The sequence below is a fragment of the Pollicipes pollicipes genome, unplaced genomic scaffold, assembly GCF_011947565.3.
Source record: "Pollicipes pollicipes isolate AB1234 unplaced genomic scaffold, Ppol_2.1 Scaffold_4002;HRSCAF=4701_pilon_pilon_pilon, whole genome shotgun sequence".
Taxonomy (NCBI): Eukaryota; Metazoa; Arthropoda; class Thecostraca; order Pollicipedomorpha; family Pollicipedidae; genus Pollicipes; species Pollicipes pollicipes.
The window spans coordinates 26,849,458-26,869,065 of record NW_023596420.1 but is presented as its reverse complement, the minus strand read 5'-3'; the positions used below and the strand labels follow the sequence as shown (position 1 = coordinate 26,869,065).

Sequence of the window (19,608 nt, the reverse complement as noted above, 5' to 3'; positions counted from 1 at the left end):
CTGTCATATTAATGTCAGATGTCGCACGTCCAGTGAACTAGCTGTTTTCGGAGGGGTGATTTCTCATGTGCTAGATAAGGCCCACCTTGTGCTTTTCATTTTGCGGTACTTCACGGACACGTGTAGTTTGCGGTACTTTTGTACTATCTGAAAACTTTACCTATTTCACCTCTAATTCTGGCTACTTTCAGCTCTTTCTTCGCTAGAAGTAACTTGTTTTGTCGACTTCGTATTAATTATGGTGACCTGCTTCGTGGTCTAGTGAAATAAACGAAACTTCTGACATGAGAACATTGCATTACTCGGTTTTCTAACTTTTGGAGAACGGTGCAATATATGATGTCACAGCTTTTTAACAGATCATTATATATATATATATATATATATATATATATATATATATATATATATATATATATGCATATAGTACTTACACATTTTTTACATCTATCACATTTCTGCCGGTAATTTTCAAGTAAATTTTCTAGCATTTCAATTTCATTGCCATTAGGCTGATTGGTAGGTCAGACTGCTGGCACTTTAACGCTGGGTCCGAGTCCCGTATGCTGTTTCACTTCTGTCGTGCAGACAGGTACGCCATGTTTCACCCTCCTGCTTCATTCTAGGAAACCAATGACCGCATAATCATACCTAGGATTCTAGATATCGCAGTAGCTCTGACCGTGATTTCACGTCATCTGGTGTTCTTGCATTCTCTTTGCTCCTGTCGTAACCAATTATGATTTTTAGACGATTACAAACGCTTGCCGGTTTGCTTTCCCAAGCCAAGGAACTAACTCGTATGCCGTTTCCGTGGCATGAGGTCTGGGGCACCTCGGACACCGATGTGGAGTTTGACCTTGTTTGACCTCATTTGACACAAAGCTTATAGTCTAGGGAGCTCAAAGCCTGAAGTAAATGAGACCCCAGAGCCCCGCCTACCACACGAGCTTGGTGTCTCCAGTCCGCTCAGTTCTTGAGGTCTCAGGGGGCGGGGCAACTTGACTTGCCCACCCGAGGACGTCGCATTTAACCGGCCACACGGACACGCGTTTAACGAACTGGAGACTAATAGCAATTCGGAAAGACACGCTGACCATGTGGGCTTCATGTTTCATGTGTTGAGTTGGGCTGAAACGCGACTGAGTTCTCAAGGGCATTCTGAAAATATATGCGCTTTCCTTGACGGAACTGGATTGGATTTGTCTTCGAGGAAGCGAAAGGCGACGGACTAGTTTGCAGATTCGCCTGCCCTTGAGCCCAAAAGTTTCAAGGAATGGGGCAGAGACGTTATGCTTTTATAAGTACCCGTGCCGCGATTTACGTCGTTATATCATGGCGGCCTGCTTAACCGCCGAAGTGAAAGATCCGCACACTGTTGCTACAGCCTCTGACATTTGATTTACTCTTTTTCCCCAGCATCATACCTTCGCAAGGATGATCCCAAAAGCACTCCCAATGCCCATATCGTTCTATAAAGCTTTCCGTTTGCATGCGCAGTTAAGTGTTCCATGCAAATGGAATGCAAGACCGTTCTTGCAATAAAAGCTAGTTGATGTAAAATCGCAAATCTCAGTCGATTTCATCGTTATTTCAGTAAGATCACCCGCCACGCCAAGTGGCATGTTGCTAGCATGGCCGTGCCTCCTGAAATACCGTCTGGAGTGCCGCGCGGATCCCCCTCCCCCGGAGATTAAAAGGCAATTTAATTTGACCTTTACCCCAGCTTGATCTCCTCCCCTCGGGAAACTGTACAGTCCGGGATTTAGAGGGCGGTTGATGGATGATATACAAGCGTATTTAGGATGTAGGACATTCCAAGTGAAATGTAGTCAGTTATCGGATATATTTGAGCAAGAAAATGGGCTGGCGCAAGGTGACACGACTTCTCCCTTGTTATTCAGTTCGATGATAACTAATGTTTTTCAGTTCAATGATAACTAATGTTTTTGATTCCTTCCGGCAATCTATTACATTCCATTACGCAAACGATTGTACAATGGTAAAAGGTAGAGGATTGCAACCACGCAGACGAGCTATGGAAGTGGCGCTGAACACTGGCCGAGTGGCCAGATGTTTGTGGATTTATTTTCATACCATCGAAATAGGATGCGATGGTGCTTTGCCGATACATGAAAAATACGTGGATGCAAACCCTCAATAAACTCAACACTAGCGCGTGCTCGGGTGCGGGTAAACTTGAACTATCCCGAAGGTTTTCCAAAATAATTTTCGTCCAGTATTGCGTAGCCGCGCCAAACGTTACATAGCTGTACGCGCCTCGATAAGAGACCTCATGATACACACAGACGCAAGAGTGGTAGTACATCACTGCCCTTCGACGGTGCTCAAGGGAGAACATATTACACGCAAGACAAGGAGTTTGTGACACATTCAGCACCGCGTTCTAAGTAGTTCCCAAAATAATGAGACCGCCCAGCCGCCACTGCCGAGCCCAACAGACGACGCCTCCCACGGACATCATTTCGAGTTTACCAGCAAGCTCCCCGCACCGCTGCTGCTCCCCTTCGAGCGTCACAGCAAGAGCCACCCGTCCGCAACGTCACGACTAAAAGGACAGTTTATTCAGACGTCGCACACAGTTTAGAACACATCGAATCGGGCGGCGGGAGCGGACGCCGCGCGTCGGCTGTGAGCTGGCGCGCCGGCGCTCTACGGAGACGCCACTCCCGAGCTCCGGCCGGCAGGCGGCCGGTCTCCCAGTAGCGTGCGGGGCACACCGGCCTCCGCTCGATTAGTGGCCACAGGATATAAACAGGCGAAGAAACCAACCGAAATTAGCATACAAACATCGGTGCACGATGTGGACAAGACGTTGTAAACATGTCTCTGGGCTCCACGTCACCTCACTCGCCTCTAAAAGTTTCTAATCTAATGATTTAAAGCCCACAAAGAACTGCAGTGCGTTTGGTCGCGATCCACACGTCCGTGTCGGCCCGCATCAAGCACACGCGATTCGGCCGACTGAACCCCTCCAGACCGACCTAGATGAACTGCCACTGCCCGGGGACCGACTCTCCAGAGCAGGGACCGCCGCCCGCCGTCAACAGGGGCCACCGCCCGCAGTCGGCAGGGACCACCGCCCGCCGTCAGCAGGGACCACCGCCCGCCGGCGGCAGGGACCACCGCCCGCCGGCGGCAGGGACCACCGCCCGCCGGCAGCGGGGGCCACCGCTCGCCGTCAACAGGGGCCACCGCCCGCCGTCAGCAGGGACCACCGCCTGACGTCAGCAGGGGCCACCAGCCGAAGCCTGCAGGGGCCGCCGCCCGACGTCCGCAGGGACCCCCCCCCCCCCCGCCCACCGTCAGCAGGGACCGCAACCCGCCGTCAGCAGGGACCACCATCCCCCGCCAGCAGAGACCACCGCCCGCCACCAGTAGGGACCACCACCCATCATCAGCATGCACCACCGCCCGCCATCAGCAGGAACCACTGCCCGTCGTCGACAGGCATCAGCGCCCCACCCCACCGGCCTGGGCCCGTCAGTCACCCCTGGAGACCGATCTGCACAAATGCAAGACGGTCCGCACCGCAGTACGCCAGCTGGGACGGGTGTGATCAGTCGGTAGGACTGGCCTGAAATGGGACAGCACGGGACGGTTGAGGGCCGGCGGCCGGGCGGGGCTTTTCGACTGAAGCAAGCCAGCTTGGTACGGACCTGGTGGCGGGGCAGCCCGCGGCCGGGTCGGGCCGCTCGAGCAAGCAACGGCACGGCAACAGGCCGCTAGGCTGTGGCGGAAGGCACAGAGCCGAGCCAAGATGGTGGAGCCAGGCACACAGCGCAACGCCCGGTTGCGACGCTCTGGATACCACCGACGCAGACCCCCTCACCTGGATCAAGCTGCCGCCCACGCCACACACAAACCATGTTACGGCACATGCATGCCACTCCATACTATGCTGCAGATATCCACTCTGCACGAGATTCCTGAGCCAACCTCTCCAGATACCATTCTTAACCAATGCTGTACGGATGCCTGCCTTGCCACACACGCACAAGAGAGCAGGCATTCCACGCCACTCGAGCAGCTCGTGCCGTTTCCATCCCAGGCTTGCGTGCAGCAAGGCAGTCTCAGGCCATACGAGGCTGGGGGCCTTACAAAAGAAGCGTTGCGAAGGCCGGATGGCCCCGCTGACAGCTGGGAACGGGCTGAACTGGATGACACCGGGAGGACGAGGAGGCTGCCATGAGGACGATGAGACAGCTGACATCGGGGGAGGGCTAGTTAGTCTGGCTGACACCGGGTAAAGGCTTAGTCAGCTAACATTGAGAGGACAAAGCCGGCTACACGCGAGAACGTCAGGGACGGCTCTACCGGCCGAGGGTGGGAGATGCCAAGCCAGAAAACAGGGACAGGTCCCGCCCACCGGCCGACGGAGGGGCGGGGCAGTTCCCACCGGCCGAGGGAGGGGCGGGGCGGCTCCCACCGGCAGAGGGAGGGACGGCCCCCACCGGCGGAGGGACGGGCGGGGTGGCTCCTAGCGGCAGGAGGGCGGGACGGCTCCCACCAGAGGGAGGGCTGGGCGGCCCCACCGGCAGGGGGAGCGGCTCCCACCGGCAGAGGGAGGGCGGGGCAGTTCCCACCGGCAGAGGGAGGGCGGGGCGGCTCCCACCGGCAGAGGGAGGGCCAGCCCCCACCGGCGGAGGGACGGCGGGCGGCTCCCACCAGCAGAGGGCGGAGCGGCCCGCGCCGGCAGCGGGATGAGACGTCTGACGTCAGATCGCCGGTTCGCTTGTCGCCGGGCGCGTGATGAGGTGGGCGGCAGTCGGCGCGCCTGTCGGCGACGGCAGAGGCGGCCGGCTCCACGCGGCACAGAGGTGGCTCGTCCGAGCCGAGCGGCCGCCCCGCGCCCCTGAGCGCACCGCCTGCTGAGACCACTGTGACGAGAAAGCGCCCGGGCGGCCAAGGCACGGCGTGACCGGCGGCCACGCTTACGTGGCCGACGAGCCGTTGCTCGCGAGATCGGAAGCCCCGCTGCTGGCAGCAGCCGCCCGGCCCGTCGCTGAAACACGGAGCGCAGCGTCAGCCGGCGCCACCGAATCGGCCGCCGTCGAAGGCAGCCGCGGTACCGCCGCCTGACCAGCCGTCTGTGAGAGCGCCCGCTCCTGACCCCACCCGTCGCTCTGGCGCCGCCGCCGCCTGACCAGCCATCTGTGAGAGCGCCCGCTCCTGACCACACCCGTCACTCTGGCGCCGCCACCGCCTGACCAGCCATCTGTGAGAGCGCCCGCTCCTGACCACACCCGTCACTCTGGCGCCGCCACCGCCTGGCCTACCGTCTGTGAGAGCGCCCGCTCCTGACCACACCCGTCACTCTGGCGCCGCCACCGCCTGACCAGCCGTCTGTGAGAGCGCCCGCTCCTGACCACACCCGTCACTCTGGTGCCGCCACCGCCTGACCAGCCATCTGTGAGAGCGCCCGCTCCTGACCACACCCGTCGCCCTGGCGCCGCCGCCTGACCAGTCGTCTGTGAGGGCGCCCGCTCCTGACCACACTCTGGCGCCGCCGCCTGACCAGCCGTCTGTGGGGGCGCCCACTCCTGACCCCACCCGTCGCTCTGGCGCCGCCACCGGCCCACGGTGTTATGTGGAGCAGCGGCGGCGCACAGCGTTACGTCAACGCACCATACATTGACGGCGCGTCGTCACGACGGCGGGCACCCTTGCGACCAGCCCTGCACCAGTTGGCCCGGCCGAGACCGGCACCGACGGCCGGCGGGCGCCGTGTGAGCTCGGTGGGGTCGTCACCGGCCGAGCGGTGCTCACCTGCGGCTCGGTGCGGGCCCGCCGGACCCCAGACGCGCACGGTGCTGTCGTCACTGCACGACACCAGCATGCTGGGGCACTGCGGGTTCCAGGTGACGCAGTTGACCGTGTTGGTGTGGCCCTGCAGCACGGCCACCGGCTTCTCGCGCCGCGTGTTCCAAATGTACACGTTGCACTCTGGAACATGGACAGTACGTACTGCACTGGGGAACCCGGACGACAGGCGCACACGAGCACTAGAGAACCCGGGTGGTAAAAGTCCATGTTAAACATTAATACGCAGACGCCACGTGTGCGCGTCACACGCTGAAGCACGTGCCAGACGTGTGCGTGCTACATCCTGGAATACGAACGCAAACACGTGCAAGACATGTACGCGCAACACTAGTAATTGGGGCTTCGGGCGCTTCGGCTGCGCAGCCATGCAGCCACGTCACACTTATGCATACGCTCCGCTGAAACAGACACCCTGAAACACTGGTGTATACTTATGCGTTGACAAGATGCACCTAGAAAACAGGCAACGCGTGAACACGCTATACTATGGAGCACTATAGACGTTATACTATGGAACGCAAGCAGCACACGTACGCGTCCCACCAGAGCACTACCACCGCGAGTACGCGTTACACTGAACATGGACGTTATGTAGGCTCGCACACCGATAGCACCCGACATCTCCGCTGACAACACAAAGTGGCGTCAGCGATGTCATGGATTACGCATCACTCTCCACGGAAGGTTATACTGACGTTATAATTGGCAAGATGAAGACCGTTTTGCGGAGGTTAACATCTGCTGACGACTTAAGATGATTAAACATCACAATGCCACACATTTACTCAGCGAAAGCAGCCACATTCGGTCAGGACTTGAGTTGATCCAAAGCGCAATCCTTTAAAAGGTGCCAATAAAAATGCACAAACACAAATATCCCGCGTAAGAGTGTGAATATCAGATTCGGGCCATAAAGAGGACATGGTTACAGGCATATGACAAACCACACGTTAACCCACATGGTCTGCAGCTATCTATGCTGCTGCAAAACATGATACACAAGGTACACCCAAACACAAACACACCATATATTCTGCGCACATCTAGCATGGGAGAGCCACTCACCTTCACTGCCTGAGGCCACAAATTCCTGATTTAGGCCACCGAAACAGCCGTATACGGTAAACGTGCCCTGCGTAAGGCCCTGGAACTTCCTCAGCAGAACCTTGTCCTGAAATGCGACAAAGGCACAATACTAATAACAGTGACGGACCTGGGTGCATGAGGTGAAAGCCCCCTTCGGCGATTGCAACGCTGGACGTCGTGGTTTTTGCTTCTTAAGACTTGCGAACGCGCATGCACCGTTCCAAACTCCTAAATAACTTTTCCACTAAATGATTCCGAGGAAAAGGTGAACATCCGCATGCAAAAATCGGTGAGTCATATCAATACAAATTGTTGGCCCTATTTCACTCTACAATCTGCGTCCAAACCGGGGGGCCCGAAGGTAAATCGAAAACGACCAGGACCCCTCGAAATCAAGCGCGCCAAGCCCGGCGAATTTTTGGAGGGCGTGCTGGCCCCAAGTCAATCCCGATGCTCCCCGTCCCCAGTGCCCAACTTTTTCAATACTCTGGCTGCGCCTCTGCGTGAATAAATGGGACCTCGACAGACATACTGGGGTTTTCCATAAACAGTCTGGCGATCGAGTACAACATCGGCCAGTCGTGTTTACATAAATTCGTTCGGAACAAAACTCGCCGGGGCTCTACCGCCACTCGATGGTGCCTGTAACTGCAGATTTTCCGACGACAAACGTGCGGATGGGCGCACTGGTCTCAGTAGAGGCTACATCAAGCCTTCCGTAACAGAAACGGCTGTCATATGACAGAGTATAGGAGTATTTCGCACTAGGATTCTGCTGTAGGTCTTTCACGGCCTTTACCCGCAGATTGAACAACATCACACACAACAATAGCACACACAGCGTTTTCTACCGGGTTTCTGCTGAAGGACTTTCGTGAACTCCATCCCAGTATTGAACAATATCACACAAGTATTACACAATATCAAACGGTGTTCTGGGATTTGGGATTCCCACTGGGATTCTTCTGAATGTCTAGTCTCATCTAAGTCATCCACAGGCTACAGTCCCACCTGTGGGTTCCACAGGTGGGCGTTACAGCCTCGCTCGTAGGTCCCAGAGGCGGGCGCTAGTCTCACCTGCAGGTCCCAGAGGTGGACGCCACAGTCTCACCTACAGGTCCCAGAGGTGGACGCTACAGTCTCACCTGCAGGTCCCAGAGGTGGGTGCTACAGTCTCACCCGCAGGTCCCAGAGGTAGGTGCTACAGTCTCACCTGCAGGTCCCAGAGGTGGACGCTACAGTCTCACCTGCAGGTCCCAGAGGTGGGTGCTACAGTCTCACCTGCAGGTCCCAGAGGTAGGTGCTACAGTCTCACCTGCAGGTCCCAGGGGTGGGTCCTACAGTCTCACCTGCAGGTCCCAGAGGTGGACGCCCTGGTTGGCCACGTTGAGTGCAGCCAGCGTGCCCGTGTCATTGATGCACATGGACATCACGTCGCCACTCTCGGTCAGACTGCCGGCACATCAACGCGCCCGTGTCATTGATGCACATGGACATCACGTCGCCACTCTCGGTCAGACTGCCGGCCGTCAGCAGCCCCGTGATCAGTCCCCGACGGGGAAGCCGGACAGCAGTCAGCTATCAGCCAATGGCGGTGGCAGACTCATGACAACGGCAAGTACTGCTGGACATAGCGGCGGTGGGAAGGGGGGGGGAGGGCGAGGCTGTGCTGCGGGCGTGCTCCACAACTGACCAGCAACAGGGGCCTTGTGGGGCGACGGACTGGAGGGCTCAGACTACTGAGACTTGCACATGGATGTCACACTAATACGCCCTTCCAGGCAGACATGCGATTCAACATCGAAAGTGCCTTTGCGAAGGCTACCGCTTATGGCAGTGCAATGTTCTGAGAATCCACTGCAGGCGTTTGGGCGCGGTCTTACATTTCGTATGGCTTGGGGTCATCCGAGTAGTATCCGCAGACCCTGTTGTGGGTGTCGGCGGCCAGTATGGTCTGACCATCGTTCTGGAACCAGAGCGAGCGCACGCGCACGCCCTCCCAGCGGTCGTGCTGCGTGCCCCGGATATCCTGCCGGAGAGGGCACAGTTGGCGCGCCGGACGGCAGCTCCAGGGAGGTGGTGGTGCGACAGCCGGGTCCCTACGCCGCTGAACAGGTCGCCGCACGCAGAACGCGGTCTCCACCGTGCGGCCGCCTGGTCAGTCACGGCAAGGGAAACAAGTCGGTCCGCCGCGAGGGAAACTCACAGGCCATTGGGAAAATGCCGCGTGATATGTCGGGTAAGGCTGGAACTGCCACCACTTATGGGCATTACGCATGCCGAGCATTTTCCTCCTCCTCGACAGTGGTGGCTCATGTGGCTCTGCCATACAGCTAACTGACGCGACGTTAGCATACCCACTCGCTGGATTTCGCCAAGGCTCGCAATAATAATAATATTAATAATAATAATAAACACCATAATAATAATATTGATAATAATAGTAATAATAATAATAATAACAACAATAACAATAACGGGTGATGTGCGGAACGCCCCAGCAATAATACGAAGAGCGATATGATGAATGACATCAAGTGCACTCTCGCTGGATTCAAACGCGCCATCATATGTCAAGCATGCAAAATCCAGCTGCAGCGGACGAGCGAGTGATATATTATCATCGAAGTGCTTCTGCCTGACCCCGTGCGATGTGCGGCACACACACCTCAGAATGTTAGGATACTTAAAGCAGCGATCGCGTAACATTTTGAGATGCGCGTTATATGTAAGTCGGCGGTCAAAGCGTATCCCAAGGTACCTGACCACGTCTCAGCTGTCTCGCCCCGCGTTGGGTAAACGTCACGATTCCTAACATTCGAGCCTGTGAGCCGTTTAACTACGGGATTCTGCAACACTGGCCACTGCAGACAGGACCGCAGAGCCCGCTGCATTGTGAAAATGGCAGCTTCAGTCAGCTGAATTTGCTGCGCACCTGCAGCCGATACCCCCGATTTAAACGGTCCCACCACCAAAACAGGCGACGCCGGCGACCGTGCACGGCGGTCCACCAACTCACGAAGAGGTAGAACTGTCCGTGGGTGCCACCGCACACAAACTTGGTACTGTCCGGATGCCAGGCACCGCACATGATGGCGTCGTTACTGGCGTGGTTGACACTCTTCTCCAGGGTTCCCTGGACGGCATCCCAGATCTGCGGCGGGACCAAGCCGACGTCAGCCGGCGCGGACCCAGAGTCACCTCACTCAGTCGACAGATAGACTGAGAACGCCTGGCCCCGCCGGCCCCCCCCCCCCCCCCCCCCACCTCTGAGAACGCCTGCCGCAGCCTGCCCGCCGCTTTGAACGCACACAGGTGACACTGCTTGTGGGCAGAGGTTTGCCGCCCAGACAGCAGGCGGACCGTCCCTGAACACGTCACCTCCCCCTTCACTTCCCTGGGAGGCCTGTCCGTGGCATTGTTCAGACCTGAGCTAGATTTCGAACAGGCCAGCAGAGGCCAGATACAGCACGGCGAACAGGAAGGCCGGGGTGCCAGATGCAAGACAGCAGCAAGCAGAGGCCGGGCGCCAGGTACAGTACAGCGGCCAGTAGAGGCCGGGGCGACAGACACAGCACAGCGGCCAGCAGAGGCCAGACATCAGATATAGCACGGCAGCCAACAGCGGCCGGGGTGCCACATACAGCACGGCAGCCAGCAGCGGTCGGGGTGTCACATACAGCACGGCGCCCCGACCCCAGCGGGGGCCATGGTCTTGATTGAGATCGCCTGGCTACAATACTACAACACTCCTTCCGCACTGCACGCAGGCCCCAGCCGCGCCACGATCTGAGGTCCCTGTCGCCAGGCGACCAGGCCCCACCCCATCGCCGACGGGCCGACTCTTACCCGGACTTCGGGCGACTCGTGGGCGGCTAGCAGGTAGCGCGAGTCGGGAGACCAGGCCAGGTAGCAGAGCGGGTAGCCGTGCGGCCCGTCACTGTGGCCCACCAGCGTGTGGCGGGGCTTCACCGTCAGCGACTCCTGCGGTGGCAGGGTGCGGCGTCCGTCACGCACACACGCACCGTGCACTCAGGAGCATCCCCACCAGCGCGGCGCGTCAGTTGTTCGTCGCACTGCAGCAGTTTCGTTTCGTCGGCACATGGGGCAACCCGAGCACTTGGCAACGGTCCACCCCGATGGTTAGACTCAGGGTGGGCGAGCTCCGACCTGCGGCTGGGTCGGCGCAAGGCCGTGGACAACGCCCAAATCACAGCGCGCGATGCCGGACTGGCGGCACGGCACGCCTGGCGGCCCGGCGCCCCGTGCAGCCGACAAGCCGACGCCCAACGCTCACCGTGTCCACGTCCCACACGATGATGGTGCTGTCCTTGGAGCCGGACGCCAGGCTCCGGCCGTCCGGCGAGAACTTGCAAAACCACACTTCGTCGTTGTGTTGGCGCAGAATCTGCACCGTTTCGGTCGGGAACTGTTCCCTGCAAGAGCGCATGCAGGTGCGCTGGTCACACTATCCAAATAGGGAAGCCAGCCGGCCGCCGCGTGAAGTGGTCCTTCCAGGCACATGCAAATGGCAGCATACAGCACACTTCACATTACGGAACTGGGAAATAAATGATATACGCGTTACCACTAATGAGCACAGTCAGAATCGTCATTAACCCCCATTTAACAACTCAGTCCTGGTTACTTTCAACTGACGAGTGACAGTGGCCACCATACGACCAGGGGCGACATCTCAGCACCTGGAACAGCTAACCAAACATGCGAAGTGGAGGGGCTGAAAGTAACCCGCCTTGAGCAGAGGTGATCGACCAGCAGGCCGTGATCGGCGCTGTCGGCGGCCGTGTTGTGGAAGGGACAGCGGCTGCGCTGAAGCTCGGCCGACTGCTGCAGCAGCGTCTCCAGCCGGCTGCCGGGCACCATGACGGAGGGCGGCAGGAACGGCTGCAGGCGGGACATCAGCAGGCCGCGAGACTCGGCGCCGGCGCCCGGCCAGCCGGACTGCTCCCGCAGGTCCTCCGCCGTGCTACACATGATGTAACTGCAGCAGCGCGCCCGCACCGGAGGCGTCAGTCGCACTCCCACCGGGACATCGGGACCGAGGCAGCACCGGCCGATATCGGGACCGGAGCAGCACCGGCCGACACCGACCACCAACACCGCCTCAGTCGGCCGCTATTTGGCTCCTTCATGACCATGCGCCATTTAACACCATAAGACGGAACACCGTCGTCTACGTTTCACGACGGCGCCACCCTGACATCTCAGACATGGAGGAACCACTGAATGATATAAAACAGGTGTACATCACTTGTGGTCCATAACCCGCGATTGCCCCCTTCCCCTTCCCCTCCATACACACACACACATACCTACCTCACGCTTCCAAAGGTACGGATGGTGCGCATGGCCTGCTTAGATATCCTGCTGAGCAGGTGAGAGGATGTCGTACCTGCTGAGCTGGTGACAGGAGGGGCGCCGTACCTGCTGAGCTGGTGACAGGAGGGGTGCCGTACCTGCTGAGCTGGTGGACCCGCTGGACGTTGTGCTTGAGCGGCGTCAGCTGGTGGCGCAACACGTCCAGGGCGTCAATGGCACGTCCATCTTCCAGCAGCTCCAGGTACTTCTGCTCCAACAGCAGAAACCGCATCTTCTGCAAAACGCAGAAGCCAACAGTGGCATGATAGACAGACAATTTAAGTGTTACTAAGATGCGGGACATAAAGAGACCGTCATGTCCTCCAAAAGTAGATCTCGGCGGTCGGCGCAGTAGGCGAGGGTCTACGACCAGGTTGGTCTGTTAATTCTTGCCGGTTTCGGTCCCTTCCGACACTACCCGTCAAGCTACTGCACGTTTTCGCCAGCACTTGCCTAGTCGGGCCATGTTGAACTAAAGCCCCCCCCCCCCCCCCTCATCATTCGGCGTAATAGAATCTATTTGGAACGAACGCATCCATTTTGCGCCGCGTAACTGCGCAAGTAGCACAACCAATTACTGCGAGGTAGCGTAGCTGTTCGGCGTTAGGTCATTTAATTTTAGTTGTTGCACATTAAAACGCTGCAAGTAATTTCGGGGTAGTCGCTTAGCGTAAGAAGAATACAAGTGAATTCGGCAACCTTCGAACAAATTAGGTACGCTTTGCCAGGCTCTGCTTGCGATATACTACACGGAGCCGACGTGTGCTGGTGGCAATACATTGGATACATATGATGTGCTCTTACTGGAATGCCGCAAATATACAGCACATGCACAATCACCACATTACGTATATATATATATATATATATATATATATATATATATATATATATATATATATGTCTACATGTGCACATATTGTGCGTAGCGACCGGTAAGTATGGGGACAAGGGTCAAACTTGACGACCTTATCTCACGGCCCAGCACGACCTTCGACCCCAGTATCGGATGTTATGAGTTACTGGTGACATGCGCTGTTGTAGTCAATAGTGCTATCGAGATAGAGATATACGATGGATCGAGAAAAAAAAGACTGTGTAGTCGACGGGAGAATAAAGCGCACCACAGCTCTCACGCCCGGACCAAATGTTGGAATACGTACCAAACAATGTCGTGGTCATGGCCAAACAGGGCCCTGTTTTGCACAAGATCATGCCCTCCGTGGCACCTCCCACACTAGCGGGGTCCAGGCGCGAACCTCTTCCGCGCAATACGTGCAGTCGGTGCGATCTTTGCCCTCCGCCAGGCAACGGCGTCTTTCACAACTCGGTACGAGGCCAGCGAAGTTGGACGGCACAGTGCCCACATCACCGAGCATGTGGTATATGAGACGTTGGCGGTCCGTAGCTCTCAAGCATGTTACGCGTGAAAACAACATATCGCTCCTTTTCTTTCCATCTAGACCGCGCAGCGTGAAATGAGCCGTAAGGTGAGGCGAGATGAGGTGAGGTGAGGTGAGGTGAGGTGAGGTGAGGTGAGGTGAGGTGAGGTGAGGTGAGGTGAGGTGAGTTTTGCAGACTAGAAAAACGCACGAAATCAAATTCTAAACTCGTGCAGATACGACCGCACTTTCGGCAGGGCCCCAAGTAAACACAAACATCTACACGCGAATGCGTGACCATCGATATTGCTTGAAACTCGTCGAAATTGGTTGAAGGCACAGTTGGTGCGTCGTGTGTTCAGAGTGCGAGAGCTAACGCCATAATAGTCTGTGCTAGCAGGCAACGTTGTGGCGTTGAGCTGCTTGCCGTATTACCGAGCAACGCAGTGGTGTTGACTTGGAAAGTGGTTCTGGAACACTTAATTACAGTAGTTCTAAATATGGTGCTTAAGCCGGATTCGTGAAATGCACGCACCACGCCTATAAGGTTAGTTAAGGGTGTTGGTCGCGGGCACAGGGTCTATAGCAGACTTTCAAATAGGAGCTTGTGGTTTGCAATTACATTCACGGCATAGGTTAACTTTGGCCGCCACTGCACGGGCGGGCACGGTTGGCAGTTGAGCAACCGCAAGCTGCACCCCTGGCTGACCGCGGTGCTCGGTGAGGGCACTGCTTTTGTGGACTGTAGAGCACTTGAACATCGTCACCTGCTACAGCAACCGAAACCAGGACACTGCCACAGAGCCCACTGGGACATTAAATAGAACACTGCATGGAAAGCAGGGCACATACACTTGCACACATCTGGTGAGGAGGCTTGATGATCCATTGGAAATGAAGCATGTTCTTGTGAACCTGTGGTCAAGAATGAAAAGAGAGGAAGGGGAAGTATTTTTTCACCATAAAGGGTATCTAGATCCAACACTGTTTCAGATGCCAACAGGGTCACTGTCATTAAGGCTTAACAAGGCAATCAACTTCTGCTAATGAGGTTGCCAATAAGTTCACAGCTTCAATAATGTTCCTGCCTATTACATATCTTTGTCTGCCAGGCCTGAGCACTACAGCTCTTAGGGTATAACAGCATTACAAAATGATCTCCATCATGCAAGTGGCTGTAAGCTAGACTAACCAAGGCTACTGCTATTTCAGCTGACCACATGAACTTGTCCTTGGATGCACCAGTCCTTGTTCATAGCACAAACAGCTAGCAGAGATCACAGCATCAGCACAGTAACAACACAGAAAATGATCTACTGACAGTCACATCCTCTGGATGATCCAGCAGTCCTTTCAGCTCCTGCAGGTCTGCCTCAGCCTGGAACAAGGCAGGTAAGCTTGTGATGGGACCAGCCTGTGGCAGCAGGCCAGCCAGGCTGGGTGGCGAACTTAGTTTGTGCATTCTGGATGTTATCAAAACAGGAAATCAGGCAAATTCAAGCATTTAAGGAATGCTTGGACCCACCATATCTGGGGTGGTCCCAAATATGGTGATGATTAGATGGAGATAGAGATCATTGCAAGTCTGACTGATATGCTTTAATGCCTCATCATGTTCATGGCACAAATTGATCACAACATCACAATGGAGACAAAACAACAAAGACAAAGCAAAGTAAGCCTAGCTGTTGTCTTCACCTGGCACTCACCTTGACCCATTCCCCACACAGAATGTGCTCATGAAATCTGGCAGCTGCAGGATGGTCTAGGCAGAGTCCAGACTCCAGCATGAGCTGCTCCACACTCTTACTGAAATCAGAGCAGTGAATTATCTGGGCAGATCACAGCATGTTGACATGCTGAAAATGACAATGCATGGATTTTTGGCATCACCAACAGTCTAAAAAGGAGTGTTGATATACCCCTGGTATCTTATGGTAGGAAATAGCCAGAGTGATGAATGAAACATTACATGATAGCTCATACAAAGTCTAACAAGATGTATTCTGGTCATTTTGGGACATGACATCAGATTCCAGGTCATATCAGGCAACATGCCATCTGGTCATGTTTGATCACATTTTTTCTAAATAACATCTCTTGAGCTTATCTCTTTGGATTCATCCATCTAATATGTTACAACAACTGCACATACATGATCTCTCAGAATGAAATTTATAGCAAAAGCCAGGACAGTTCACTGAGGACATTTTTGGTTCTCTAAGTCTATGTCTGCTGACCAATTCTGTTCCTTTTCACTGACACCAGCTGTGGCTTGTTAGAATTGATTCACACAAAACATCAGTTTCAGTTTAAACTAGGTCAATGACCAATGCTGACATTTCTGAGGTCACAATGACATATCTGGGAATGAATGTCATTCTTATTTAAGGATTGCACTGGGCTAAAGGGTAATGGAAAAGAAACATAAACAACCACAGATCAGACCTCAAGGTGATGGAAGCTCAATGAGGCACCCCTATTGTGACATAATTGGTTCATCATTACCATTTAGTAAATGGCAGGGCTAGGCCAATGCCAGCAATGCTGCAAAATGCTCCAAAATGGAGACCTCCAAGCTATCAGATAAATAAACTATCCTGCCAGAAAAGAAGTCAACAAAACTGACAAGTTTTTGTCTTACATGATTAGACTACATATATGTTAGGTCACTAGCCTAATATGACCTGTACTTAACACATTTCAGAATACTTGTTAAATCTATTAAACACTGAAAATTTCAGGAGACTTGCTGAAAATGATTTTAAGCCAATCTTAAAAATGTCAAGGTGGGTATGTACCTATCCCCATGAAGGTGATGGTTAATGTAAGTACTGAATACTTAAACATTCAAAGTATACCATCCCTAACATATCTAAGGGCTGCAATGAATAGGGCAGCAATAGCTTCAGTACCACATGTGACAGGTATCACATGACCAACTATAGAGCAAAATGAAATGGAGATCCCATAATTAAATATTTAAGCCAAAACATGTGCTTCTATTTACAAATACCACGGTTCCAAACAAGGCTCGAGTACAATACAGTCATAGTCAAACCAATGGAGACAAACACATTCTTACATGAAATTAACTTTAAATGGCCTACAAGCCAATATGAATAGGTGACCACCACTTAATCACAAACACTGCAGTACATGCAACTGATTGCCATATTATTATCATGTTCATTATCTTAAGCAAAAGCAGCTTTTTAAATCTTGTTGAAAATCTATGCATAGTTATTGCGATCAAGACAGTACAGGATATTTCAGTATAATTTCACAAAAACAAGCATTGCAAGCATACCAGCTTGGGGTAAAGAATGTACAAAACAAGTTTGATCAGATATAACAATATTTATTTGTCTGATGAGTAAATTAAGATAAAATATAAATCATTTCATATATCAGAAGCTGACATGAATAATGCCAAGAAAACTGGGGCTGTCTCTACCAGAAACATGTCATATATTTCATATGAGTATGATTTCATTACCTAGAAATAAAATATGCACATGACAGGGCAAATGCATAACTCCGACCAAAATAAATGAGTGCATATCATCCACATTATGCAAAGTAATAACATTTGTTAGAATAATGCTCCCATATCACAGCTATCAAGAATATGCAACCTAGATGAACTGTTCATCTAAATGAATGTGCACAAACACAAATCCTAGGGAAACAAACACATAGACAGCTTGACAAAATATTCATGTGCATCTACAGGACAGCACATATGATGCTTAAGGCCCATCTCCAAAAGTCCATGCCCATTTCTAGATGCCTGTGTGACACATGTAACTGCCAGTGCACTGAGACATGTACCCATTTGTAATAAACTTAGATCAAGCTAAATTACACTGAACTTCCCAATGATTTTGGGTGAAAAATGTTCTGTAGCATTTCAACCCAAACTTGCATTCACAATATTATAATTACCTGAAGCACTGGTTCTCCACATGCTTAAATTGATGGTGACCAAGAACTGAACTCTAAGCACTCAAATTTGCACTATTTGTGTAATTGTACTAGATGTGCACCAAGATGATCATTGTGACATTGCTGTACCACACATGATGTTCAGTATAGTGTGTATTTTTGGCAGTCTGGCTTAGGGTGAGCGTAGGATGCTAGGCATGCTGAGTTCATGAATGTTGTACAAATGACACACATACCATTTTTTAGAGAAAAGGGTGTAAGTTCCTACCACCAACACATTTGTTTCTTTCAACACATTCATTTCACTCAGTGGCTCAAGGCCATTCTGTGCCTACACATCCATGCCTCAATGTGATGGCAGGTAGAAAAAGTTTCATAGCTTGTGAATATTAACTGACTTTGAAATGAATTTAAGGCACATCAGACACATCAAAACAGCATTCTGACCCACTTAGACAGCATGGTGACAAACTAAGCAAGGAACAATAACTTCCTATCCACTGTATAATGCCACTCATCTTTATTGAAGTTGTTTCCATGAATACCCCAAAAGTATATGTCAGCCAATGAAAACCTGAATGTCGGTTTCATGGCAAAATGTCAATGAACTCACGTCAGTCCAAGATCCTGAAGGTACTGTCCAACCAGCCTGATAACATCGACATCCCTCTTCGATATTTTAGGCGGTCTTCCAGATGAGCTTTGTCCATTGGTTGAAGATCCATTGATGGTGGAAGAGGCTCCATCGCCGTGTGCAGCATTTTCGGAACATCCATTCGTGGCCTGCTGCATGCTACCAAGCCTTGTTTTCTTTCGCGGTGGGGGCGAAAAACCACCGTCGCTGGAGTCCTCACTAGAGGCCAGAATGGCTACAAGCGCGAGGGATAATGCTGGATGGGAATACGTCCTTGAAGATAACACAGCTCAATCCCATTCGACCTCACAAAGACCTCCACCACCCTCGGTCCACCTCGCACCCTTTTTGTGACATGTATAGCCCACAGCCTTCGACCACCCCTTGTCTTCCCGAATGTTTTGACCTCTTTCCACTCTCAGCTGTGCATTGTTTTGATGCTGATACCAGATCTAGGCGACGATTTTCGAAGAAGAGATATCCTAGACCTAGTGGCTGCATTTTTGTCTCTATGTAAAAGGTATTGCTGTTTAAAAAAATACAAGTTTAGCTAAATAGTACGTTAAGAGATATAATGAGCTGTTTTTATTTCCTTTTATCTTTATAAACCTAATGTGACCACTAAGTTAATGGGTCCAGTTCATTCATGATCTATTGAATACCACAAAAGGGGAAAAAAAATATTGCATTTCATGTCTCAGGAAGGATAATTAAGTGAAAATGAATCTCTAAAATGATAGAGTTTTTATTATATACTGCACATGTGTGTAAGCAAATCTAGTATGTTTTTTATCTGTGAATGCGTCTCAAAATTGCGCACAAAAGACAATTTCGGTTGTCATTGTACAGCAAAGCCATCTTAAGTACATGCGTGTATGTATGTATGTATGTGCGGGCATGTACCCCCATGTTCTGCACGTCATTTCATATTAATACCATCAATAGGTTACTATTGTATGGCTTTAGTGCCGCAGGTTGTGAGTTTTTTTACGGTGCGGGAGCTGTCAGAGGCTTGAAAATTTGTCAGTCATTACACATTGGAATATGTTGTAATGGATACACTCAAACGGCGTTGCATTGTTTGCTTATATCGGGCCGGAGTATTTCTGAGCCTTCATTCACTCTGGAATGAAAGATGTTGCACCTCACAGATTGTCAGGCCTTTGTGTGTGTTTTGTCTGATCCTGTTTTAGGCAAATGTGGTCTAGCTATGTTGTAATGCAATTTTTGGATTTAGTTTGCAAAGGCTGTTTGCCATATGCACCCATTTATATTTCCTTTGCCTTTCATGACATGGGAAATGGGAACAATGGTGTGGAAAGATACTTTGAG

General features: G+C 52.7%; 1 protein-coding gene across 1 annotated transcript; it reads right to left on the bottom strand.

Moving 5' to 3' along the window:
* Window positions 1-3,347: 3,347 nt before the first annotated feature.
* Window positions 3,348-18,692, bottom strand: LOC119093268 (WD repeat-containing protein 26). Its single transcript, XM_037216195.1, has 13 exons — window positions 18,256-18,692; window positions 15,404-15,503; window positions 15,016-15,072; window positions 12,411-12,547; window positions 11,687-11,935; window positions 11,231-11,369; window positions 10,783-10,917; window positions 9,953-10,087; window positions 8,817-8,962; window positions 8,283-8,385; window positions 6,913-7,018; window positions 5,791-5,967; window positions 3,348-5,026 (listed from the first exon to the last, which is right to left on the bottom strand). The coding sequence occupies exons 1-13, from the start codon at window positions 18,432-18,434 to the stop codon at window positions 4,956-4,958; spliced, it is 1,734 nt and encodes a 577-aa protein (XP_037072090.1). The 5' UTR covers window positions 18,435-18,692; the 3' UTR covers window positions 3,348-4,955.
* Between the last annotated feature and the right edge of the window lie 916 nt (window positions 18,693-19,608).